The 27,060-nt window shown below is 46.7% G+C and overlaps 1 protein-coding gene across 2 annotated transcripts in view; it reads right to left on the reverse strand.

Annotated features, from left to right (window-relative positions):
- The window catches only part of UBASH3A (ubiquitin associated and SH3 domain containing A), a 38,823-nt gene extending 22,335 nt beyond the window's left edge, over positions 1–16,488 (reverse strand). For both annotated transcript variants that reach the window (XM_061192836.1, XM_061192837.1), the window contains exons 1-6: positions 16,376–16,488; positions 14,362–14,415; positions 11,653–11,839; positions 8,787–8,985; positions 4,941–5,110; positions 3,791–3,999 (exon numbers count right to left, since the gene is read on the reverse strand). In XM_061192836.1, coding sequence (XP_061048819.1) covers positions 3,791–3,999; positions 4,941–5,110; positions 8,787–8,985; positions 11,653–11,839; positions 14,362–14,415; positions 16,376–16,488 — 932 coding nt within the window. The remainder of the gene's footprint in view (positions 1–3,790; positions 4,000–4,940; positions 5,111–8,786; positions 8,986–11,652; positions 11,840–14,361; positions 14,416–16,375) is intronic.
- Positions 16,489–27,060: the final 10,572 nt, after the last annotated feature.

A 27,060-nucleotide genomic window follows, 5' to 3' on the forward strand; every position in this document is an offset into this window, starting at 1 on the left:
TTGCCTGTCCTGTCTTGAGTGGTAAATCCTACTGGTGGTGAGACAGGCTGGGACCTGGGACCTTTTGCTGGGACCTGAGACCCTTTGCTGCAGGGCTTGCACCTGGACACACCTCTCCTCCAGCAACAGAATACAAAGAAACTGTACGGGACTAAAAATAACTGCATGCATGCCCAGTTGGGTCAAATTCTGGACCCAAAAGATATAAAGAGACCAAAAAACCCAACTGCCACTTTTGAAGAGCCTGGAGCAAAAGCAGGGCACTGCGCATGCCCCCTGCACACACCACCACCTAAGGGGTGGGCAGACCACCTAAGCCACCCCTCCGGCCTGACCCCTGGACACACCCCTGCCCTCACCCCATGTAAGGAACCAGCTCAACCCCCCTCAGGGAGTGGGCAAGCAAGGGAACCTGTTGTTGGTTCTCACTCCCCCCTGTTGCAGCAGGGGTCCCAGCAAAGCCCTGCCTGAATTTCTTGTCTGGCCTCTGATCAATTTCTATTGATTAAGGAAGCTAAGAACCCTGGTCAGTAACAGCGGGGTCCAGGTCAAATAGATTTACACAGCTCATAGTCTCACAGCGTCATATGTCAGCACATTCGACGTCTTTAACTGGTCATAAATAGACAAGAACATGATCCTCATATTCAGACCATTGACATTTCCCTCTTCAAATGAGCACGCTCTCAGTATTTGCAGAGCCTCACGTTGACACAGGAAATGCTGGTGGGTTTCCCCTTCCTGAGGGAGAGGTGTGGCCCTCCCGCACCCTGCTCCCGGCCCATGGGGCAGATAGTGAAGCCTCGTTATCTATAAATAACATCTGTGAAGTTTACAGTTGGAGAGAAAAATTGAATTTTTTTTTTTTTTTTGCTACTCTTTCAAATGAAATACAACCTTGATTACGATGGGGATGTTGGTGATGAAAAGAGAAAGGAAAGAACGGAGCATTTTAATATTTCTGTTTTTCTCTTAAACTTCCTAGACCCACTTACTGCTTAACTTACACCATAGAAATAGATGTATTTAAATTCTCCCTGGCTTTTAAAAGGGGCACAGCTGCTGTCTGTGGGGTTGTGTGGACTGTGTCTGCTAGGGATGCCGTAGCGAGGTACCACGGACAGGGCAGCTTAAGTAACAGATACTTGTTCTCATACAGTCTGGGGGCTGAGTCCAAGATCGAGGTATGGGCGGGGTTAGTTCCTCCAGAGGCCTCTCTCCTTGGTGTGTATACAGCCGTCTTCTCCCTGTGTCCTCACATGATCGTCCTTCTGTGCGTGTCTGCCTCCGGATCTCCTCTTCTTATAAGGACACCGGACAAATTGGATTAGGGCCCACCCTGTGATCTCATTTTACCTTGGTCATCTCTTTAAAGACCCGTCTCTAAATACAATCACATTGTGAGGTGCTGGGGCTTCAGACATCAACGTATGAATTTGGGGGACACAATGCAGCCCATGACAATATCTCTATTATGTCTGAGCTACTTGCCAGGAACTTGCTCTGTGGTTTTGGAAAGTTACTGAGCATGTATTGCTCCAGGGTTGGTACTCTCATCTTGGCTCAAAGAGGACAAAGTGTTCTTTAAGCTCTAACATTCATGGCTCTTTGTTCGAGGTTATGCTACATACATTCTTGTCTGTGGAGGGTTGAAATCTGTTGTGATTCATGAATATGCTCCATCAATATCACAGTGGTCACCTCTGATCTTTTTCTTCAAAGTAACAGGCAAATTATGTGGGGTCATTTTGTTGCTGAGTAAATCCAGAGACCCTGAACTATTGGCACAAAGGCTGAATTGTCGCATGGGTGATGGGTCACTGATGTAAGGCCAAAAATTTTTCCTGCTTGGGTTGCACGTCCCAGGTGTGAATTCTGTGCTGACACTGTCAGAGATATTTATCCACTGTGTATAAACAAGGGTTTGTCTGCCCACAGCTAAAGTAGCCTTGGGACAGTATCATCGGACGGCACTTCTACTCAACCAATTACTAACGTGTCCAGACATTCTAGGGCCATTTTCTGAATTTAAAAGTTTGAACGTTTAATAAAGTACACTTTTGGCCATTTTAAAAGACTTAGCCAGGACAGCTGAGTCCGACAACAGTGCTGGTTCTCTGTCCTTCTGACCCATAATCACATGTCACAGTTTGTCTTACTTCTTCCCCAGCACAGCTGGGTTGCTTCCAAAACAAGGCCAATCAGACACCCCACAGCCCAGCCCAGTACTTAGTTTTCTCTTCTTTTGCTATAATGCTTGTTAATACTTATTAATTCCTGGGAGAAACTTGTTTCTAGAAGGAATAGTCCCAGAAATGTTCAGCTTAAAAGCTGGAACCGTTAATTTGGTGACAGGTGACTAATAGATTAACTGTGAGGTGAAAGACGTAATAGCCACAAACTCATTTTCTCCAGAATCTTAGCTGCATAGTTCTAGAAACATCCAGTTTGCCGACTGCCTGGCGACGGTGACGCTCTCTTGTCCTGAGCAAGGATTGGAGGACTTGCTAAAGGACAGGGACCAGACGGGAGCCCACGCCACCTGGACCTCAGTTGGTCAGTTGGGGTGGAACCAGCATCTTCTCCCTTGTTACTCCTTAAATGGTTCATTGGACCGGGTGATGGACTGAGCTGGTTCTAAAATGAACCAAGTGCTTCCTTGATTGCATGATGTCATCTGGCCCCTCCACCTCCCTGGGCCCAAGTTTTCTCAGCTCTCAGGGATGATGATGTACCTGATTATCTCTGCAGTCCCTCGTGACACCAATGTCCTGTGATTTTGTTGTGGCCACTGGACACATGGCCATGTCCACACCCGCAAAACTGTGCTTCTCCGGGACGACTGGTCTACCCACACCTGGGATGGCTGTGATCTTTTTGTGGAAGCCATATCCTTTTCCACGTTGGGTGTGGGAGAGCTCGGAGCCTGGGGCTCATAGCGTGCATGGTGTGCGTAGAGCTTGGCCCTGGGTTTGTCTGACTTCTCTCCCTTTATTCTCCCTTTGACCCAATTTCCTTATATTCTTTTCTTTAAAATTAAAATTGATTAATTTAGATTTTGAATAAGTAATGCATTTCTATGGTTCACAAATTTAAAAATTATGCAGTGGTAGAGAGTGAAAAGTCTCCCACCTATGCCTATTCCATTCTCCCAACTCCCACCCTCAACCCTGCAGGTAGCCACTGTTAGAAGTTTATAGACGTCTTCCCTTCCAGGGAACTTTTACGCATGAACGTGCATATAAATACATATTGTGCATATATAAGTACAGATGATAATGTTTTAATGCATCTGTTCCCCACAGTTAGTACTATCCTATACACATTGCTCCGCAACTTCTCTTGGATTTTTTTATATCAGTACATAAAATACTTCCTCGTGATCATTTTTAAAAACCTCAAGTATTCTACTGTATGGATGTATCATAATTTATTTCACTGGCTTATCTTTAATTGAATTATCTCTTCTACGGTGCTTGTATGCTTCTATAATTTGTTATGTTCGTAATAAGGAAGTGGTATTTTGTAGTCCTTTTGGGATTATGATCTCAGAAAAGTTTTGTAGAGTAATTGATGTTTTCTGAATGTTTTCAGTGGAAAACCACAAATCAACCAAGATATTTACCATATACCTGCAGGGGTAATGTTGCCAGTATGGAGAAGGCAATTTTTACCAACAATGGAACTGTCTAGAAGCATACAAGCACCATGGCCACTGTTTCCAAAAAGACGCTCTCAGACACTAAGTCTGAGAGAGGCGTCCGGGCTGCAGGGGCAGAGCGGCACTCACCTGTGCTTCACCCAGGTGTCACACTCGCTAGCTCGTTCCGTGTAGTTCTCGGGCAGGAAGCCCCGGCAGCCGGTCTGCTGTGAGATCCCAATCACCCAGCCCTCGCTGGCTTCCTCCTGCTGAGTGGGGTCCACGAAGATGTAGTCACCGGGACTGAGTGTGAGCTCATCCATGTTCTGGGGTTTGTACTGGAACCGGACCCTCAGGGTCTAGAATGGAGGAAAGTGTCTTCATGTCTCAAGCAAGGATAGGTTCTGTGTCTCCAAGACACATCCAAGACGACAGTAGAATATGACAAAAGGATGTATACACTTGTCCAGATACATTCAGAAATGAATTTTGGTATCTATCTATCATCTGTCTCTCTAGTTATTATCTATCTATCTATCTATTTATCTATCTATCATCTATCTATTATCTCTCTATCTATCATCTATCTGTACATATCAATCATCTATCTATCATCTATCTACCTATCTGTATCTATCAGTCACCTATCTAATCTATTATCTATCTATCTACCTCTTATCTACCTATCAATTTATCTATCTACCTATCTATCATCTATCTATCTATCTCTATCATCTATCTACCTATTTTATCAATCTACCTATCTACCTACCTATTTATCTCTGTTTACTTATTTCTTATATGAAAATCTCAAAGCATAACCGGATGTTCACATCCGCCCCCCTTGGAGTGAGGTTATTTACAGCTTCTCCCACACCACAGAACACGGTGGATTCATTCATACTTGTTCCATGGGTCTGAAAGGAGAATAACAAGCTCTCTATCTAAAGCAATCAATCCCATGGGGAGGGAGTCCTGAACCGAGGCTTCACTCAAATCATTATCTAAACAAATTAGCAAGCAGCACAATGTATTCATAAATCTTTGCAACCATCCATTTTTAATACCAGAAATGTTTCCACTTTTTCCCCAAATTTCTGTGTCTGCGACTCATATACAAAAGAATGTTAATTCCAAAATGCAGGCCACAGAATGATTTTAGAGAAGGGATAGAAGTTCATCCTTCTGCTGAAATACCTCCATCTGAGGGCTCCTGCGGGTCAGGGCTCCGTCAGGAGGGCAGCCGTTCACCTGCTCCCATGGCGGGGTCCAGTCCAGCCGTCTGCCTGCGTTCGCTCACCTGGTAGTGTACAAAGCGCATGTCCCGGGAGTACAGTGCGGCCATCCACTGGCAGCCGTGGCCGGGGTGGACGGCTCTGGCCAGCTGCTCCAGCGTCCTCTGGTGGTGGGGATAGAACTTGTGGGCCAGGGTGAGATGCAGCTGCTTGGTGCAGGGCTTCACGGTGCAGTCTGTGAAATCAGGCAAACGGGGCACCTTGACCCAGACATCCGCACTGCACGCCCGGGTCTCCGCATCCGGGGTGGCCACGAGCCCGGGTTGGAGGTGCAAACGCCTTTACAAACGCACCTCCTGCCTCTGCCCACTCCCCTCCCCACACCAGTGCTCCCCCGACAAGGCAAGGAGTTGGCCCAGACGGGCCACCACACAGAGGTCACCTCGTTAAGGAGGTGGCTGGGTACTTGAAGATTCTACGAAGAAGCAGGAAAGCAGAGGGTATAGAGACACAGGTTTTGGGGGGGGGTTGTTTGTAGCCCATCAACTTGCAAGTTAATTGCCCCAACAATTGATTCCAATCTCCTTCATCCCCCGGGGTGTGCATGTCACACAGTGGCCTGCACCGGTGGGCTCATGCTCCAGTCAATGGCTTTTTGTTCAGTTGCAGAGTCTCTGGAAGAAAATGCCCTAAGCAATGCGATTCCATCAGACATCGCAGTGCCTCTAATATTCTGCTGACTTTGGTGAAGCAGGAAGCCCTTGGAGCAGCCAAGGCCCTGGTCTTTTTGAGTGACCTCTGCCTTCATGGTCCCAGCCCTCCTGGACCTCATCCCAGGGCCCTCAGGTCGGTGGGCAGCAGCGTCCCCGAAGCAGCCAGGATCCGATTTCAGCCGGGTCACAAAGCAGCTTTGTTCTGGGGAGGCGGCGATTAATGGAACTGCACAGACTCTGGACTCTGATAGACCTGACTTTAGACCCAGCTGCCCCGTTTGGCAGCTGACTTTGGGGACCGTCTTGGTCTGACTCAGCTTCAGTTTCGACACCAACAACCTGAGGACTGGACAGGCTGTCCTGGGAACCGGCCGCTCAACTGTAAGGTCCCCGGGAAACTTTCAGTAAATCTTAGTTACCCGCTACCTTTCTCACGGGCAACACTTAGCAACACACAGGATCCGTCTTCCCCCTGAAAAACATCAAGGGTGATGCACCCACTTCCTGGAGCCCAGACTTGGCAACCCCATCGATGTCTCCCGTCCTCTGTCTGAGCCTTTGGTAGCAAAAGAGAAACCGGCGAGGTCTCCAGGCCCTGAGCTGCGGGGGTGAGGAGCTCGAAGCAAGAGAGCATGTGGGTGGCGGGGAAATTCCTTTTCTCGGGTGTTCCAGACGAGGTGGGGGGACGGCCTTGCCGTGGATGAGTCAGCGTGGCCTGGGAAAGGCCCGCTGAGGTCGTCATCAGAGAGATCACCGAGTCACCTGATCTGAACGGGCGCTTGTCTTTTTCTCTGTGTGGCCCATGCCCCTGGGGACCGTGAGCTGGCTGAGCTGTGACTGGTCCCTCCCAACCCATCAGGGTCAGGCCCAGGGTGCCGGCCGTGGAGGGCAGGGCGGAGCCTGCTGAGGGGTGGGCGATGGACGTGAGGTCAAAGCCGGTTTCCCAGGGTGCGGAGCGGGTCAGCACGAAGCCCAGGAGGCACGGGGCAGGACATGGTTGGACTCCAGTGCCAGCTCCACCACCCACTGGCTTGGGGACTCTGTTGGTTTCCTGGGCTGTTGTCACAAATGGCCACACCCTGGGTGGCCTAGAACAACAGAAATTTGTTCTCATGCGTCTGGAGGCTGGAAGTCCAAAACCAAGGTGTTGCGGGGCAGTGCCCCCCACTGAAGGCTCCCAGCGAGGGTCCCTCCCTGCCTCCTCCAGCTCCTGTAGCCCCAGCATTCCTTTGCTTGTGGCCGCATCCCTTCAATGCCTGCCTCCGTGGTCACATGGCCTCTTCTCTATGTCTCTGTGTCTTCTCATCATACAAGGACACCAGTCACTGGACTTAGGGCCTGTCCTACTCCAGTGTGACCTCAACTAATTACATCTACAGAGACCCTATTTCCAAATAAGGTCCTTTTCTGAGGTTTTGGTGGACGTGAATTTTAGGGGACACTTTTCAACCCATGACAGTGACCTTGGGCAGGCACTTTACCCTGCAGAGCCCTCGGTCACTCTATTTTAAAAATGAGTGGTCATTAAGAGCCACTTTTTGGGGGCATGGGAGTAAGTGAGGTGCTAGGCTTGCTCGGAGGCAAGCGGCTGATACACTGCATCAGGACAAGAGCCACGTCCGTCGTCCTTTTAGAGACAAGGAGATTCAAGAGCCATGCCCTGAACTCACGTTTACATAAAGGAGGCAATCCGCAAGGACGTGGGGTAAGGTTATCATTATCTAGCAAATACGATCCCAGCCTCCAAATGGAAATCTGGGACTAAGGAAATTATTCATGTGACCGGCATCTGCATTCATACATGTCTGCAGGGGGCAGGGAGGGGTCCTGCTACCAGGGTGCTGCGGCCTCTTTGAGTTTCAGACTCAGCAAAGCACAGCAGTGCGGAGCACCTCTGAGTACCAGGACCACGGGGAAGTTCCCCAAACAGCCCAAACTGTTTAAAGGGCGAGAGCCCCAGCCATTTGCAGAGAAAGAAAACGACTCAGGGGTCAGAGGACATGATTCAGGACACATCACCAACCAGAGATGAGGGAAAATTCACACCTGAGGTCAAGTCTGGAATTCTTCTCACTAAAACCCAGCCAGAGCCTCAGTCTCCAGACCGGGGCTGGTGTCTGAGGAAAGTGAATTTGGCTGATTCTCAAAGTGAGTCTAGATAATTTTCCCCCCAAGAGGCCAAGGAGACAAGACTACGCTCATACCTAAAACATTAAAATGAATCAGCTAGGACTTGTGTTTTACGTACAGCACTGGTCTGGTGAGGAGGGATGCCCCTGGTGGGCGTGGGGTTGGGGGAGGTGCCCCAGCCTACAATCCCCTGTCATCATGTGGCCACACACCGTCCCTCCTGGGACAGTTTCCCAGCAGCTGGAACACGGCTGAGTGTTTTGAAAAACCACATTGATGCAGACAAGGCTATTCCCACTTAGAGAAGAGCCCTCTGCTAGTTCTGAGTCTTTCTATTCGCTCACTCTCTTTTGTTTTTAATTAATTTTTATTGGAGTATAATTGATGTACAATGTTGTGTTAGTTTCTGCTGTACAGCAAAGTGAATCAGTTATACGTATACATATACCCACTCTTTTTTAGATTCTATTCCCATACAGGTTATTACAGAGTATTGAGTAGATTTCCCTGTGCTATACAGCAGGTTCTTATTAGTTATCTATTTTGTGTATAGTAGTGTGTCTATGTCAGTCCCAATCTCCCAATTTACCCCTCGCACCCCTTTCCTCCTTGGTAACCATAAGTTTGTTTTCTACATCTGTGACTCTACTTCTGTTTTGTAAATAGGTTCATCTGGACCATTTTTTTAATTCCACGTATAAGCGATATCATATGGTATTTGTCTTTCTCTGTCTGACTTAGCTCACATTTTTGAAGGACATCCAGGCCCATTACGGAGGTTCTAGCTAATTGTTCAGCCTCAGGTTAAGGCCATGTCGTAGTTGCTGGCTGTAAGGGCCAGGTGGGTGTGGAAGTGACCTGGTGAGGGTGCAGACAACCCTACGCCCTGCCAGCCAGGCCAGCCCGACCAGCCCGCAGGATGACCGTCGCTGCATCGGGGAAACAGCCTCACTCTTGTTGCCTGGGGTCTGCCCATCGTACCCGAGTGTGGCGAGCTCAGCCCCAGGCACAAAGGGACCACTTTCTATTAACCGGGCCCTGCGTGTGCTTCTGCCTGGGGCTGCCTACCTGCTAAGATGGAAGCTTCCGTGGCGAACATCACAGCAAATTCCTGGATGATGTCTGCGGGGCTGTCGTTCACGAAGAAGCCCAGGTAGCTGATGGAAGAATGGAGAACCAGAGGCACAGCCGAGGGGAAGGCGCCCAGGGTCCTATCCCCGGCTCTCTTCAGTGCTTCATACAGACACTCCACCTTCTGGTCCTCGCACTGAGGGACAGAGACAGGACAGTCACCTGTTATCTTAACTAATAAAAATCAGGCAGCCTCGGGAGCCTCTTTTCTGGTCACGATGCTGTAACATAATTTACCTGGTCCTGGTGTTTGGGGTGATGGATCCGTTCTGTAGCTGGTCCCCAGTTTCTTATAGAATTCAGGTCAAGTTCTTTTTGGAATAGAATAGCCTTTGAGTGCCCAGGTCAAAAATCCCTTGTCCCTCTAAATATGTGCCTCACCCCACGCTGAGTGGACCCAACCCTGAACCCCCTCCTCCAGTCCTGTGGCCCACAGCTGGGCTCAGGGCTGCATTATTGGCTTCTGGAGGTTTCCCGTAGACACCAAGGCGGCCCCGGGGCGCACTGCTCAGAACCTACCCTACTGAGGAGGGTTGTAGCCTACCCCTCGGCTGCTGACCTTCAGACCCGGCAGCAGGCCACACACTCGGCCAGTGATCGAGCCGTCCTTGCCCCCAACAGGGTCTCCTCTGACGTGGTCTTGGCTCACAAGCTCCCCCTCAACCCTGCTGTCACCCACTCACCTGCCCTCTGGCCACACAGCTCTTGGCTCCTTGCTCAGTGAGAAAGACTCCACGCGCCCGTGTGGGACCCCAGTGGAACCCTGACAGAGCCACCCCCTTCGGGGAGCCGGCCAAATCCTCCTCTCCCCAGCAGCTGGCTCCCTCTGGGCTTCCCACAGCCCTCTGTATTCTCTGAGTTGTGAACCTTATCTTCGTTGCTAATGCGCACCCTCAGCTCCCCTGCTAACCAGGAGCGCCCTAAATTCACCCTGTCTGTGGTATCTTTGCAGTCCTCGTAGGGCCTGGAAAGCACGTGGTGCCTGGAGGGCTCTCGCCTCACGTAATCTGGGAGCACGGAGCCACGTTACACACTGACCTGTAGATGACGGCACTGTTTGGTGGCTGAGCATTCTTATTTTACAGAATCAAAGGCAAAGAGTGAATCCCTATTACACTCTTCTGCTGGAAAGCGGAACTCAGCCACCAGGGCAGGGGGGGACGTGGGGTGGGCGTGAGGGGGCAGCTACCTCGAGAGAAGGGAAGTGTGTGTGTATGTATCTACGTGTGTGGTGTGTCTGTGTGTCATGCTGTGTGTGTCTCTGTGTATCTGTGTGCATGACATGGTGTGTGTGTGTGTGGTGTGTCTGTGTGTCATGCTGTGTGTGTCTCTGTGTATCTGTGTGCATGACATGGTGTGTGTGTGTGTGGTGTGTCTGTGTGTCATGCTATGTGTGTCTCTGTGTATCTGTGTGTATATCTGTGTTTGTGACATGGTGTGTGTGTGTGGTGTGTCTGTGTGTCATGCTGTGTGTGTCTCTGTGTATCTGTGTTTGTGACATGGTGTGTGTGTGTGGTGTGTCTGCGTGTCATGCTGTGTGTGTCTCTGTGTATCTGTGTGTATATCTGTGTTTGTGACATGGTGTGTGTGTGTGGTGTGTCTGCGTGTCATGCTGTGTGTGTCTCTGTGTCTCTGTGTATGTGTGTATGCGTGCACAAATGGACATGCCTCGACAGGCTGGGAGGAGGAGTTGGAGGCCCCGGTCAGCTCTCTGGCTGTCAGGACCAGGCGTGTCCATTTCTAAGGTCATGTTCGTTGCTGGCTTCACTGCCTCTCCTTTCCCTGATGAGCTCCTAGGACAAGCCAGGAAGGAGCCTGTCACAAATGCCATCAATGTGCAAGTAGGGTGACCAACTCACCCTGGTTTGCCTGGGACTTTCTTGGTTTCAGCACCTGGGAATCCCTCCCCACTAGCCCTGGCAATGAGGATGATTGTCAAGGGCTTTGGAAGATGCTGCTTCTTCTGGGCATTTTCTGGAAGCCTTCCTGCACAGGTTTGCGTCCCCCTTTCTGTGCAGCGCCAAGGAGCCTGGAACAGAGGGCTCCTTGGGCCCCGGTGGGACCCTTAGAGTTTGCTGGCAGCAGAGCCGGGGCGGGGCCAGGGTGTGCCCTCCGTACTTTTCTCTGGTCGGGAGCCACAGTGGTGTCTGCCCCTCCTTCCCTCATTCTCATGCCTCCCTCTTGTCTTTTGAGCATCCCAGGTCCTTCTCACCTCCCAGGACCCCATCCTGGGAGCTGGACCTGGCTCTCTGAACATCTTTCAAATCAGAGGGCTGGTCCCCCAGGCAGGGAGAAGTCCTACATCTGTGGCTGGCCAACCCGTTCTTCAATTGATCCATCACACATCTGTGAAGCACCCACTCTGTTTGAGGCATGGTGCTGGTCTCTGGGGGGCAATGGTAAGTGAATTATCCTCCTTCACTTGAGTGGTTCAGTCCAGTGAGGGATGCAGAGCTGCACCAGACACATGGCCATGCAACAGGGAAAGAGTGCCACTAGACTTAGAAACAAGAGGATGGTGGGAGCACAAAGGGCAGCAACCTCTTCTGCCTGGGGAGCTGGGGAAGACTCAGAAAGGGAGGGGATAAATGAGTTGGGTTCTGAAGGATGAATAGAAGTTGACCAGATGGAAATGAGGAGGAAAGTAAAGGATATCTCACACAAAGAGTTCAGCTAACACCACCATTGTCGACCACCCTGTGAAAGTAAACTCCTCAATTTTGCCCCATCACCACCTAGTTATGGCAGAAAATGACTCAGCTGCTGTGTTAATGAGCATTAAAAACTCCTTGGACTGACTCACCGTGAAGAAGTCACAGAGCGTTATGTGAGGGAAGACCTCATGGGCTCTGTTCTTTGCGCACTGACGCCTGCTCTCTCTCCAGAACTCTTGAAGTTTGTCCAGCAGGGGTCCCGTGGGACAGAGGAAAAGGGCGTACTCCTGGGGGATGGGGTCGTCGAGAGAAGGGTCATTGCAATGGCACTGCAGCCTGCAACAGAGAACAGGACACTTTTACCTGGCGTCGTGGCCAAAAGAGTCTTTCCCCATGGAGGACACAGGACAGTGGTGACAGCAACTCAGAACAGCAGGCCGTGCAGAGCAGAGGTGTCCGTGCCCGGGCAGGACTTGCCGACCACGGGGCTGAGGGTGGCCGCAGAGCAGGTCAGTGTCCAGCCAGGTCTCAGATCCTGGCTAATCTGATTCCCAGGCCAAAGACCCAGAAAAGGAGACAAAGGTGACAGAAACACTCAAAACCTGGTCTTCTAATGGTCTTTGTGGGCCAGGCATCTCCTTAGGGTTGAAAATTTTGTGGAAAAAAACTCACACTTTAATTTCATCTCCAACTTCAAATTAAGTGTAAAAATCAAAGCCACAAGGAACTAGACAGAACTTAGGTGGCTACTATATTTCCTTTCAATTCAGAAAGTTATTTTAAATACTAAAAAAAAAAATACTAGGAAAAATGACATAGAGCCCCCAATTCAAGTTCATTCTCACCAATAATAAAAAAAAAATTGAGACAACCACGAGACGCTAATTTTCTCACTTGTCAAATTAACAGAATGTCTTTGAGAGGGTAAAAGTTATGCTTAATTGTGTCAAAGGTGCAGTGAGACTTAAGGATGAATTTCTGCAAACTTTACACATAGCAATTTGCTAAGATGTGTCAATAGCCTTAAAATACCCATTCCATTTGAACTAATAATTCCACTTCCAGAAATTTATCCGAAGCAGAAAGCAAAAAGTATAGATAAGACTGCATATAACATATTTATTGTACGGTTATTTATAATAGGAAAGAAGGAAAAAATGAGAAAAAAGATAATAACTTTATCATGCAGTCATTGGAAATTATGGATTTGAATAATTTTTGATGACTCAGAGAAGCGCTTGTAATATAATATTGAATTTAGGAATCAGGGTACACCCACTGGAGAAAACATAAGATACACACAAATACCTTCTCCTTAATAAAAAAATACCAATAGAGGAAGCTATAACCCTTCCATTGTAGCTCACTTCCCCTTTTCTAGAGGAAACCTCAAGTCTTAATCTGCTCTGTTTTCTTCTAGACATTTAGGTAACAAATCCACAGATAGCACTTGTGTGTGTTTTATATAAATCATAAGCTATTGTTCAAATTATTCTGCAACTTGCATTTTTTACTCAACCCTGTGTTTTTGTAATCTCTCCACATTGATGCACATACATCTGGGGAAGTTTGTCAGAATGAACCTTCTAAGGGCTGTATAACAGTGCATCATCTACATAGGTAATATCTCATCCACCCATGCCATTGATGGACATTTAAATTGTTTTCTGTTTTTAAAATTTCACAGCACTGTGATCAAGATCTTTGTACATGTCTTTTTAGGTCCTCTGTGTTTCTCCAGGGAATGTACTTGGACATGAACTTCTGGGTGGCAGCTACACATTTTCAGTGTGGATATTCACCGCTATTGCAGCTGAGAAAGTGAGAGACCACCTTCCCCTCATCCTCACCAACACTTGAAGCCGCCTTTTGTTGTTAACGGCATCCTAATTTGCAGCCCCCCGCCCCCAATTAGGAGTGAGGTTGGGCCCACTCTCACAGAATCTAGGGGACCCACCACCTCCCTGTTCTTCGGTGGGTCTGCTGGGCTTTCTGGCTGAGTCACCACTAGCACGACCCTCAGGGCAGTGGGTCTGGTTTTTAATTCCAATTCTGCAATTGACTTTAGGGTTAGCCTAGCCCAGAGGGTCCCGGGTGCTTCCCTTTGTCCTGTACAGGGCTGGCATTTTTGCCCTTGGCCTAGAGTTTTTGGAGGCGGAGGGGGTTCCTGCTGAGGACACGCTGAGCCCTCAGAGACCTGGTGCCAGTGTCTGCCATCCTGCTCTGGGGAGGGCACCCCAGCCTGGCGGGACCTGGGATTTTTGTTTGATTTTCACTGCAGCTATTCCGGGGCGGAGCATGAGGGGACTTCCCACCAGGGGCAGAATGATGGCATCATGCCACACGCGGTCGGGACTGAGTTTTAGAGAACAGGGTGTCCTCTTTGATTCCCAGGGCAGGAAACCGAGGCCCGTAGCAGCAGGAGGCTGGCAGAGCCGCAGAGCTGAGGGCTGGCTGAGCCTCCTGGAACCCAGAGCTCCCCACAGCCCCCAGGCACCTGGCACCCTGAGGGGCAATGTGCGAGGCCTTGGGGGGCATTCAGCACCACCTGCAAGTTCTCGCCCCATCAGAGGCAGAGAGAGTGGCAAACTCGCCTTCATATCAGCAAAAATGGCTCTCCCCTATTAACTCAACAAATCACATGGATATTGTTCTTCACTGACAGGCACATTTGGATTAAATCAGACTTTTAAGTGAAGAAAACGTTCAAAGTTCTCTCTCTTTTGTTTTCCATTTTAACTGAGGCCCCTTTATTCCTTTCCCTGGGGGCTGGGTGGGCGGCATGGAGCTTCCCCCTGCCCCCCGAGTGTCCTGGGCACTTCCCAGCGCCCACCCTGCAGAGACCTCACCGCACCCACCAGTCTGACGCCTCCGCCGCCGTCTTCCTTCCAGTGGCTGCCAACGCCTTGAGCCTGTGGGGAGGGAGAACGCGAGGAGCTCTCAGAACCTGCCTTCTGTTCTTTGGGAAAGGTCAGAGAGACAGGAGTGTCCCTGCAACACATGGGACCTTAGGGGGTCCCCCCCAGGGGCTGGACGGCCAGACCTCACAGTGGGATGCAGCGCCCAGGCCTCCGCCCTCCGCGTGGCATCACTGTGGTTTTGGAAACGCAGACGCCCTGCATCTCAGCCCAGCATTTTCCTTCCCTGGCCCCCACCCCCAGTCCCTGGCACGGAGTCCAAGGGGTCCTGTCCTGAGGTCCACCCACACCCGAATCCCGCGTCCCCATCCCTCCCCAACGCACCTGCTCCCAAGCCAGGTGGACCCGCTCTTGGACCCTCGAGTCGGCTGTGCAGGGCCATGTCCCAGGCTTGCACACGTGCCTCCCTGCCAAGATTAGGCCCGGTGCCAACATGCCCTGGGGGAAATGGCACTGGGTCTTCCAGGCTCGGCTCAGATGTTCCTCTTCCAGGAAGCCCTCCGCAAACCACCCAAGCAGGATGCCCGTGCAGCTCCCCTGCACTTCCCCACCGCACACATGGCCACCTTGCCCCTCATCTCAATGGACTTCAGTCCATCTCCCTGATCAACTGGACCGCGAGGTCCCTGGGTCTAACCAAGTCTTACTCATCCTTGAAACTGGGATGAATGTACCCTGAATGGAGTTTAACTGCAGGGGACTGAACTGGACAGAATGGAGTTTGGTGAAGGTAATTCATCCAGGAATTCAGCCTGGAAATAGCCGGAGTTGACCAGGCACCCAAGATGGCCAGTGCCCAGCGCTGCTGTTTCAGAGGATACTGGCGGGGATGAGGCTGCCTGGAGAGGTTAACAGGAGCCTTACCTGGGTGCTCTCGCCTAAGGGAGACGTTTAAAACACGTTTCTCCACCTCCAACACACAGCTGTTTAAATGGGAAGGAATTTTGAGCATGTCCCCAATGGTGGCTTCGGTCACGTAATAAAGCGTGAGTGTTACAAGCACCAGGAGTGGGGTTCCAGCCCTGCCCCTCCAGAATCTGCCCTCTCCGGCCTCGGTGTCCCTGTCTGCCCCTGATGGACGGTGTCCGGCCCACGGCAAGCACCCTGCACACGCCTGGTTCTGTTCCTGTCTCACAGACCCCCGGTTTACTGTGAGCATAACGTGACAACAAAGTCCTGATTTGGGTTGGGGAGGAAAGGGGTCCAGCCTCAGTCGTTCCACGCAGTTGGGCAAGGGTTTGTCATCTGTTTAAGGAGAGTTTGCCCCCTCCCAAATCCGAGGTTACCTAAGGGGACTTATGATGTATTTCCCACATGAATAAACACGCGAAAAGCACCAGATCTAAGAACACTGTGGAAGCTGCTACCTGATGTCGGTCTCAAGCTCATTGTTTTGGGGGACCCCGTCCTCTCCCGGAGGGTAACCTCCAAGGTGGAGTCGTCTCTGTGTGGCCCTTCTCCTTGGATAAGTAGGGTCATGTCCACCCTGCTCGGGGAGTTCCTTAACCATTTCGCTCCATTATCAGACATTCAAGAGAGTCCCCCCTAAGGACAAGGGGTTTCCCTGCATATTTAGAACTACATTCTTGTGTATTTCAAGAGGTCCCAGCATCAGAGACCCACCCGGCTTTGAGGCTTTCAAATTCGAGTCTAAAAAGCTGTCTCAGATTCCCTGAGCTGCCCACAGAGCGGGTACAACCAGGCCCCTCCAAACCCTGCTTCCAATTTTCACAAATTTCAAGGTCCCTCCATCACCGGCCAGCAGAGTTTGTCTTTAAAAGGCAAAGATCGTGTCATTTATAAAAGCAGAAAAGGCCTCATTTTGAGCCGGTCTCTGGCCCTGCATGGTGCACCCCTTGACAGGAAGTAAGTGCTCTGAGCCACCTGCAGTTTTGTGGCCACAGAGGGGCCAGCTCAGGGTCCAGGGCACATGGCCAGGCAGGGTGGTACTCACGCGGTGTGTGCCGGGAAGCCCATGCTCAGGAGGGGGTCCAGGAGCGAGGTGGTGCTGCGGCCCTTGAGCTTGTTGGAAACCTTGGCATAGATCTGAGTCTCACCCGCTGCCATCTCTTCCTGATGCTGACTGAAGCGAGCAGATAAAGCAGGGAGGGAGAGGCAGGGGAGGCTGAGGCTGAGAAGAAAAACCTCAAGCCCTTTTTGATCTTTCTGACAAAAGCTAATATCCTGTTTGCATGAGCTATTGGTTTTCAGAATTCTCTTTGCAGAGTGTGGGTGTAAGGTCCACCAAGCCCCTTCCACAGTGGGGTCTGGGGTCCAGAGGTCCAACCGAGTACCTGCATGGGATCGGCCTTGGCTCTGACTTGGGCTGTATTTGGGAGCGAGTCTGCCTGGGAGGGAGGGGGCAGGGTGTGGGAGGGGAAGCCGGTGTGGGGTTAACCCCGAGCCACTGGATCTTAGCTTCCTTACCTGCAAGACACTGCATCTAGTGTCCCTGCTAGCTCTAAAAGTTTTGGTTCTTTTAGTTATTCATTGACTTTTTTTTTTTTAATTTAAAAAACTTTTAAAGTTTAATATGCATGCAGAAAAGCTGATGAATCCTACATGTACAGCTCAATGCATTTTCATAAAGTGAGCTCACTAACCTAATCCTCCAAGACCAGCAATAAAACAAAGGTCCTCAACCAGGGGAATTTTGGCCCCCATCCCCAGGGACCACTGGCAATGTTTGGAGACATTTTTGGTTGTCACAGGTGGAGGAGGGGGTGTTTGCTACCTGCACCCAGTGGGTTGAGGCCAGGAATGCTGCAGCGTACATGACAGCAAAGAAGGGTCCAGACCAAGATGTCAACAGTGCCAAGGTTGAGAAACCCTGTTCTAGAACATCACCAGAACCTCAGAAACCCCCTGGCTCCCAGCGTCATTCCCCCAGCCTCCTAGTTTTCTCCTCCCTACCCCAAGATGTAGCTGCTGTGCTCACTTGTATATTAATTTTGCTCATCTTTGAATCTGACATAAACAGAACCGTATAGCATGTACTCTTTCACGTCTGATTCCTTTTGCCCAAAATTATGAGTGTGAAATTTATCCACGTTATTGAATGTAGCCATGGTTCACTGTATTGCTGTGAACTATCAGATAAATGCACCATAATTTATTTCTCTAGTTCTCAGTTGATGTACATTTGGGGGGTTTTCAGTTTTGCTGCTGCACACATTCTTGTATATGTGTTTGAGTGCCCCATGCATGCATTTCTGTTAGGTACCCGTCTAGGTGTGGGATAGGGAGGTCATAGGACATGTGCATCCTTCATTAGAAACTGCCAAGCAATTTTATAAAGCAGTTGTACCAACTTGCCCCCTCGCCAGCAGTGGATGAAAGTTCCTGCCGCTCTACATCCTTGCCCACACTTGATGTTATCAGTCTTTCAGCCAGTCTGGGGGTGTGTTGTTGTATCTCACTCTGGTTCTAACTTGCATTTCCCCAAATGTCAGTGACGCTGAGCAACATGAGACAGGCTATTGACCATCTGAATTTCCTCTTTGGGGATGGGCCTCTTCTAGTTGTCTGCCATTTTTAAATTGGATTGTTTGTGCTTGCTTATCAATTTGTGGAAACTCTAGAGATGAGTCTTTTGTTGGATGCCTTTACAGGTAATTTCTTCCAGGCTTTGGTTTGCCTTTTTAATCTCTTAGTAATGTCTCTGGGCAAAACAAAAGTTCTTAATTTGAATAAAAATTAATTTAGCAATCTTTTCTTTTAGGGTTAGAACTTCCTACATCTTATTTAAGAAATCGTTGTTAATCCAACATTGATGAAGATAGTCTCCTATGTTTTCTTCTTGGAGCTTTACCATGTTTGTGGTTCATATTTAGCTCTATGATCCCCTTGAATTAATTCTCTATATGGTGAGAGGTAGGCGTAAAAGTTCATTTATTTCCCTATACCTTTATTCATTGAAAAGACCATCCTCTGCCCAGTGAATTGCAGTAGAATGCTTATTATAAGTCAGTTGACTGAATATGTATTAGTCTGTTTCTGACTCTATTATGTTTTCCTGTTTGATTTGTTCATTTTTGTGTCCACACTACACTATTTAAATTACTATAATGCTAAGGCCTCTGATTTGTGTCTTCTACTTCAAGATTGTCTTGCTCTTCTGGGCCCTTTGATTTTTCATATAAATTTAAAAATCAGGTTGCCATAGTGAGCCATTGGAGAGTGCAGAAAGACCCTCATATGTAGCCAAACTGATTCTCAACAAAGGGATCAATGTAATTCATGGGGGAAGGGGTAATATTTTCAACAAATAGTGCTGGAAAACTGCATATTGATATGGGAAAAGTATGAACCTCAACCCTTTCTCCACATCATGCCCCCAAATTAACCCAAAATGTATGATAAACCTAAAGTAAAAGCTAAAACTGTGAAACTTCTAAAAGGAAAAGCCTTTGCTATGTTGGAGTTTGCAAAATTTTCTTAGTACATAAAAAGCATGAATCGTACAAGAAGAAAATTGATAAATAGGACTTCATCAAAATTGAAAACATCTGCTCTTGAAAAGACATCATAAAGAAAATACAAAGGCCAGGCAGAGACTGGGAGAGAATATCATCATATATACACCTGACAAAGGACTTATATCCAGAATATAGAGAGAATATAATATAATATATCGCAAGTCCCCTACATACGAGCGAGTTCCGTTCTGAGAGCACGTTCGTAAGTCCAATTTGTTAGTAAGCCCAACAAAGTTAGCCTAGGTACTCAACTAACACAATCGGCTATATACCGCTGCTTTTACACTTGCTTCCAGACATCCTGGGCTTGAAATAAAGACACTGTACTGCTGTACTCTCTACAGTACTGTACAGTAAAGTACACAAAAGCACAACCACTTGCAGAGGATGCACGCACGTGACAATGTACGCTAGACACGTGAACTAACTTACGTGATTGGACATGCGAACGCACGTTTGCATCTTTGACAGTTCGCAACTTGAAGGTTCATATGTAGGGGACTTACTGTAATTACATATGTATCTATTGTGTGTATTTATAGTATTATAATCAATAATAAGAAAACAAACAATCCAGTTTAAAGATAGTCATAAGATCTAAATGGACACTTAACAATAGAAGATACATGAATGGCTAATGAGGCTGTGAAAAGATATTCAATAGCATTAGTCATCGGGGAAATGTAAATTAAAACCACAACGTGATACCACAACACACTTACTAGAAGAACTAAAATTGAAAAGACAGACAATACCAAGTTTTGACAAGACTGTGGAATAACTGGAACTCTCATAACGTTGTTGGTGGGAATACAAAATTGTCCAACCAGTTTGGAAAACATTTTGACAGTTTCTTGTAGTTAAACATACATTTGCTATATGACCAATCCATTCTTAGCAATCTGCCACAGAGAAATGAAGATGTATGTCCACAGTAAGACTTGTATATGAATGTCCATGATGGCTTTATTCACAAGAGACCCAAACTATGAAGAGTCCAAATGTCCATCAACTGGAGAATGGATACACAAATTATGGTATATTCAATCAATGGGATAACATTTATCAATAATAAGGAACACACCGCTGATTCATGCAACAGCATGGATGAATTTAAAAGAACATTTTGTTGGCTGAAAGAAGCCAGACACAAGATCATGCATACTATATGATATTATTTAAATGAAATCCTAAAAACGGTAAAACTAATCTATAGAAACAGAAAGCAGATAACGTGGCTGACCAAGACTAGTGTATGCAGGGGTTTGGGGGGATAATGGAAATGTCCTATTTCCTGATTTGGTGGTGACTATATAGGTGCATAGATGTTCAAGACTGACTGAACTAAACACTTAGGATGGGTGCATTTTATAGTGTGTAAACTAAACCTCAATAAAATTGATTTTAAAAAAGGAAAGGGAAGGAATCCAGAGGAAAATAAAAAGCAGTATGCCAATTTCCACCAATAAAAAGGCCTGCTGGGATTTTGTTGGAGATTTCGTTGACTCCATAGATCAATTTCAACAATGTTGAGTCTTTCATTTCATGAGTGTGGTATAGCTCTCTATTTATTTAATTTCTTGTAGTAATGCTTTGTAGTTTTCAGTGTCTTGTACTTCTGTCATTAAGTTTATTCCTACATGTTGTATGTTTTTTATGCTATGGTTTAAAAATAATTTCAGTTTCCATTTGTTTGCTTCCAGTGTATAGAAATACAATTGATTTTTATGTATTGACATCACATCCAATAATCTGGCTGAGATCACTTATTAATTCTAATATTTGGTAGATGCTTTTGGATTTTCTATGTACACAATTATGTAATCTTCAAATAATGACACTTTTCCCCTCACTTTCTAATATTTATCAACTTTATTTCCTCTTCTTGCCATATTGTCTGGCAAAGACCTCCAATGCCATGTTGAATAAAAGTGGCTTTTTGGTAGATACTCTTTATCAAGTAAAAGAAATTCCTTTTCACTCCTAGTTTACTGAAGTGTTTTAAAATTTCATTAATGGATATTAAATTTTATCTTATGCTTCTTCTGGGTCTATTGAGGCGATCATGTTGTTTTCCTTCTTTATTCAATGAATGAGGTAACTTACACCAATTGACTTTTGAATGTTAACTCGATCTTGTTTTCCAAAGATAAAACCTCCTTGTCTATAATATGTTATCCTCTTTATATATCGCTGGAATCAATTTGTTAATGTTTTGTTTAAAATATTTGCATCAATATTTGTAAGTTAGCTTGGCCTTTTGTTTTCCCTTCTTGTAATTTCCTTGTCAGGTTTTGGTATCAGCAGTGATCAACTCATTCTGACTTACCTGTGACTTTCTTGGTCTTAGCACTGAAAGTTCCCATCCTAGGAAAACCCTCTCAGTCCCAGGAAAACAAGGACAGTTGGTCACCCTAGCATCAGCCTTATTCTGGCCTCACAGATGGGTTGGGAAGTGTTATCTCTTTCCAAGTTCTCTGAGTTTTTGTAAGTTTGGTATAATTTCTTTCTTAAATATTTGAAAAGATTTATCAGTGAAGTCATCTGAGCCTAGAATTTTCTTTTTGGGGAAGTTTTAAACTATGGATTTACTTTATTTAAGCGATATAGGACTATTCTTCTTGGATGTGTTTTATTAAATTGTTTTTAAAGGAATTTGACCATCTTATGTAAGTTGCCAAATTCCCAGGCACTTCCAATTCTGTTACATAGTTTCTGTATCCAGATTGTTATCTTAAAAAATAAAAGTCAGTTATTTTACCAGCAAAAATGGGTTTATTCGAGAATAACAGAGAATTTCAATTCAGGACAAGCAAGTCACAGTAAAAAGCACAGGCAAGTCTAATAAACAAAGGAGAGGAACGTTATTTTATAGTAAAAAGGAGGAAGCTGGGAGGGCTTATTTTGAACTAAGTCCATTGGATAAAAGTGAGAGTTCAGGGTGATGATGGTTTTTCACTGGCTGAGTTACCGGGGTGGTCAATTTCTTGTAGGAGATGTAATGTGCATCTTTTCCTGTTGGGGTGCATAATTGGTGATTCTTTCCTTTTGGTGATCCTTCTGCTGGGGTCTGTAATTGACAATTCTTCCTGTAATTGACAATTCTTCATGTAATTGATGTCTACCTGTGTGTCTGTGAGAATTCCCTCTTCTGGCCTTCCAATTCCATTTTAGTGAGGTTTCCCTCTTAATTTTCACAAGGTTTTACAATATTGGTTTTATTATTCTTAGATATTTGATTATTATTGATGCACTGTAAAGTATATCTTTTAAAAATTTCATGGTCCTACTCTCTGTTGCTGGTAAATCAAAATAGTATTGATTTCACATTATTTTACACTCAAGTTATATCCACAAGTCTTACTTGACTTACTTATTAACTCTAAAAGTTTATCTTTAGAATTTTAAAGATATTCTTTGTGCAGAAATAATTTTGTCCATGAATAATACTAGCTTTATTTCTTTTCTTTTTTTAACCAGTACATATTCTTTTCTTTTAAAAATTCTCCCTTCCTTCCTTCCTTCCCTCCTTCTTCCCTTCCTTCCTTTATTCCTTTCTTTTTCTTTCATCTTTTTTCTTTTTTCCTTTTCTTCTTTTCTTTCTTTTTCCTCCTCCTCCTCCCCCTTCTTCTTTCAGTTTTATTGCACTGGTTTGGACACCAAATATTGAATACATACGACATATACCTATATAGTGCATCTCCTTATATTTTTGTCCACCTCAGAGGAAAAAGTTTCAATATTTCACCTTTAAATGTGAAAAGTAAAAGTATATTTTAAAGTAATATCTTTTTCCTTTGAGGATTTCAAAAGATGAAATAATTTCAAAATCAAATGAATTATAGATCTTAAATTTGAATGTCTGAAGATAAGCAAAGCTTGTTACCCAAAGGGAAAAAAGTAGATTTGGGGTCTGAAATAAAGCCTCTCCTCAAACATACTTTTCTCTTCTAGTAGTAAACCACTTTTTGAACAATGGTGCTTATAACACATTAAAATGTAAATTTCTTTTTTTTTTTTTTTAAATATCTTATCCGTGTAAACCAGGAAGTGCCCTGTCTAACTTAATTCCTTTCTCTTAGATTGAAAAGTTATCTTCAAAGGCCAACAGTGAAAAGACTAAAGCTTCCTGATCAACGATTTCTACTGTGGCTGACCCCCAAAGCCTCCCTTCACTCACTAAAGGAATCAAGGTGGAAACAGACCACACCTGTAACTCAAGCTGTGTGAAGATGGTTACTAAGGCTTCACAGCTTCTAGAGGAGTCCTCAGGGGAGGATGCCCCTTCTCATACCTTCAAACCGAGACCTCTGAAGACATTAGCTTGGTGAATATCAGATGCCAGCCCTACGTATGCTGATTTCTGTTTCCTTAACATTTTATTTTGAGTTTGATGGAATTGAATTGTAGGTAACCTTTCTGAAAAGCTACTTTATGGTGGTAGAAGTCCAGCTACCTTCATGGGTTCTTTCCCTAATACCCCCTGGTGAATTGGCTCAATCTTTGACTTCATCTGACACACATGCCAACATGTGAACACATGGTAATATGACCTCGTGGTTGCTTTTGGTTTTCTGCATGTCTACTCAGTATTGCCCATCCACCTAGGTTTACAATCAACTCGTATACACGGAGGCCCATCATACACTCACCATTGTGCTGGACACCCAAAGAGTACATTCTAGACTCTGTTCTTCGAGAGCTGTACCACACTTGGGAGCACCAGCTATGACACTCAGGTAAAAGCAAAGAAAGAATTAAGTTCTAAGTTTCCTTTCGCTGTCTTTGAGAGCAAATACTCCTTCAGGGACGGGGGAGGGTAGTTAGGACAGATGTAAAGAAAGGATGCATGGGCTTGAGGGACACCTGGTGTTAAATGCAAAAGACACTGAGAGATATGTGGGCAGGTGCTCGGAGGTGGGAAAACAAGACTGAAGTAAATCACGATTGGCTGAATATAGCTCTTTGGCTACTGTTGCCATTGGCAAATCCGACCTTCAAAATCAATCTCAAACCCTGCCCTTGATCTCCACCTGCACCACCAGCACCCTGGTCGCAGTCGTGGTGGCCCAGGGTTTCAGTAGCCTCCTCCTGGTTCTCTGTACACACAAACCTGCCCCTATACTTGGTGCACACAGGTAGAGCCCCACCACACCCGGGGATCTACCACATCAGGTCCTCCGCCCTTTCCCTCACATGGATGCCAAACCAGAGTCCTTCCAGGAGCCCGGGCTCTCCAAGCTCTGCCCATTGGCCTCTCCAGGCACATAGGCTTTCCTGAGTTTCTCCAACACTCCTAACTCATCCTCTCCACTGGGCCTTTGGCACTGATGCTCCCATGCTTGGAGCAAGCTCCCCTCTTAGCTGGAGACAGGCTGGGACCTGGGACCCTTTGCTGCAGTGCTTGTACCTGGACAAACGTCTCCTAGAGAAACAAAATGCAAAGAAACTATAAAGGACTAAAAATAACTTCGTGCATGCACAGTTAGGGCAAATTCTGGACAACAAGATTCAAAAAATACAGAAAGACCAAAAAAAACCCACCCCCAACTGCCACTTCTGAAGAGCCAGGAGCAAAAGCAGGGCACTGCGCATGCCCCCTGCACTCGACACCACCAAATGGGTGGGCAGACCACCTAAGTCACCCCTCTGGCCTGACCCCTGGACACACCCCTACCCTCACCCCATATCAGGAACCAGCCCAATCCCCCCCAGGGAGCGATCAGGGGAACCTGTTACTTGCTTTTGCTCCTTCCTGCGGCCGCAGGAGCCCCAGTACAGCCTTGCCTGAATTTCTTGTCTGGCCTCTTATCAATTTCTATTGGTTAAGGAGGCCAAGAATCCTGGTTAGTATCAAGCTCACAAGACCCACTTTATCACATCATCAAGGGCTCTACTAAAACATCACTTCCTTCCTGGAGGCCTTCCTCCACCACACTGTCCCATCATTATCTAAACCTCTCCCAGCCTCATCCCTTCCTAGTGTTTGTCATCACCTGAGACCACAGGTGAGTGCTTTGTCCCCGCTGCCATCTGCTCTGAGTCTAGATGGCTGGCTCATGGCAGATGACCCATCAGTATTTGCTGAATCAATGAATGCACGATTCTCACCTAGCTCACATTCACCCTGGCCTTCCAAAGGGGCCCCTAGTCCCCTGCCCACAGCAGCAGGGCTCTGTGCTTCCCTGATAACACATCTTTAAGCCGTATTGTGTGCAGAAACCTCTTGGGACGCAGAGGACTGTGCAGAGCGGCGCGGGCAAGGTGTCTCTGTAGAGTGCTGGCTGCAGGTCCCCTGTCTTTTGTCTGCAGAGCGCTGCAAGTCTAAACCTGAGCTCAGGCACACGGGGGGCTAGAAAGCCCCACCAAAGCGTTTCCCTGCCCTGCTGGGTGAGCTTGCTCAGCACCAGGCAGGACCTACTTGTTCTTTTAAATAAAAGGAGTGCCTGTGTCCCAAAGTCTCTCTTATGAGAAGTTTCTGAAAAGGTTTGCTTACCTTACTTAACTAATTAAAGGCGAGCCACATTTTCCCCTCTCTGGTCTCTGCAGTCAACCACCAGTGGCTACCTGATAGTCACTGCCAGGTAGGGTTACCCAGAGGCCCGTGATCAAGCCATTTGCGCGATGATTGAGTCGACAAGGCTGAGTGCCTCGGTGGAAATATTTCCCGGTTGGACTATCCTGTTGGCAGCCTGCTTACCATCACGCTTGCTTTTATAATGAGAAAGGAAATTATTTCTGCTTTTAATGATGGCGGCTCCAGAAATGGTGAGTGAAGTGGGCGGGGGGCGGGGCGGGGGTGGAGGGGAGAGAAGCCGCCTCTAAAAGATGACTTCTCAACATTTCTGGATGTGAAACCTCCCAACCATGACCTGCTGGGAAGGGATTCCCTTACCTAGGTTCCCTGTTTCAGAAAGCATTTTGCTGTCGATTCTTATTCTTGTTCTAAAGCTAGGCTGTGGAATTAGCCACAGGCTGATAGTATGCAGCAATTACAAGCAAGAATCAAGGTTAAAAATGCTGAATGTGAATTATTAGTTTCTTAAGCTATTCTTTAAAGCTACTCTTGCAATGGAAATGAAATAAACATTTTTAGCGCATAACTCTTGCTTAGATTTTCCCATGACCACGTGAAACAGCATGAAGACAGAGTTTGTTTTAAGTGGCTTAATAGTCCCCTTTTGAATTTCAAACATTACAAGTAAATGGAGAGAAAATAACAATGAGTGATCCAAGTATCCATGTTTATATGACTGTTGGAATGTCTAGGTTTTAGCACTTTGCTGAAGCAGCTTCCTGGGGTGCTCATGCCTGATTCCTCAGAGAGTGAGCTGGAATTTAGTTGGGAACATTTGGACTGTTTCCTTGTTCCCTCTGCCCCTCTTTTGAGTTATTGGAAATGACTTCCAAAGGCTTCTGACCTGTCCGGCATCGCGATAGGTGGAATTCTCTTGGAGGAAACAGATCCCCCGTGTAGCTTTTGGGTGAGCCCGCAGTCCCCAGCCACTCCTCCCTTTGCGAGGTAAGGGAGGCACTGGGCACCCAGAGGGCGAGGATACTTTCATCCTTAATTAGGTCAAGCCTGTGCGAGCCAGGAAAAGGTTGTGTTTACGGGAAGCTCCAAATACTGTGGGTGAGCGTCCCTTCCTTGGTGCTATCTGCATTTTGGGGGCACGGACATTATGTGAGTATCCAGACTTCTTACAGTATGATGGGTGTATCACCTACGCAGGCAAAGGGTCAAGTTTGAGTGGGACAAAAGAGAGAAGGAAAGTGTTTGAAAGTAATTTATCTTCTGAAAAATAATGGTAACTAACTTCTAAATGGTAAAAGAGCATATCTTTAGAGACATGCTATTCAATTGATTTGAAGATTGGTTGAACAAATAATGGGAAAGTCATACGTTTGGCAGAATTACATTCGTAGTTTCGCTCACTCTAGACGTTTCTCTGTTATCTGCTGTGGCTCAGAAAAAAAAAAAGCATTCTCCCTGGACAAATAGTTTTGATTTATTGGCACTGAATGCTCTTTATGTGGATTGTCAGATTTCAAAGATTTCACACGACAAAGATTCGTTTGGTGCTAAAACTATAAATAGGGAAGCAAATGCTCTCTATTCTTTCCTGCGAAGGAGGTGGAGGTGGAGCCTGGTCTCCGAGGT

The sequence above is a fragment of the Eubalaena glacialis genome, chromosome 6, assembly GCF_028564815.1.
Source record: "Eubalaena glacialis isolate mEubGla1 chromosome 6, mEubGla1.1.hap2.+ XY, whole genome shotgun sequence".
Lineage (NCBI taxonomy): Eukaryota > Metazoa > Chordata > Mammalia > Artiodactyla > Balaenidae > Eubalaena > Eubalaena glacialis.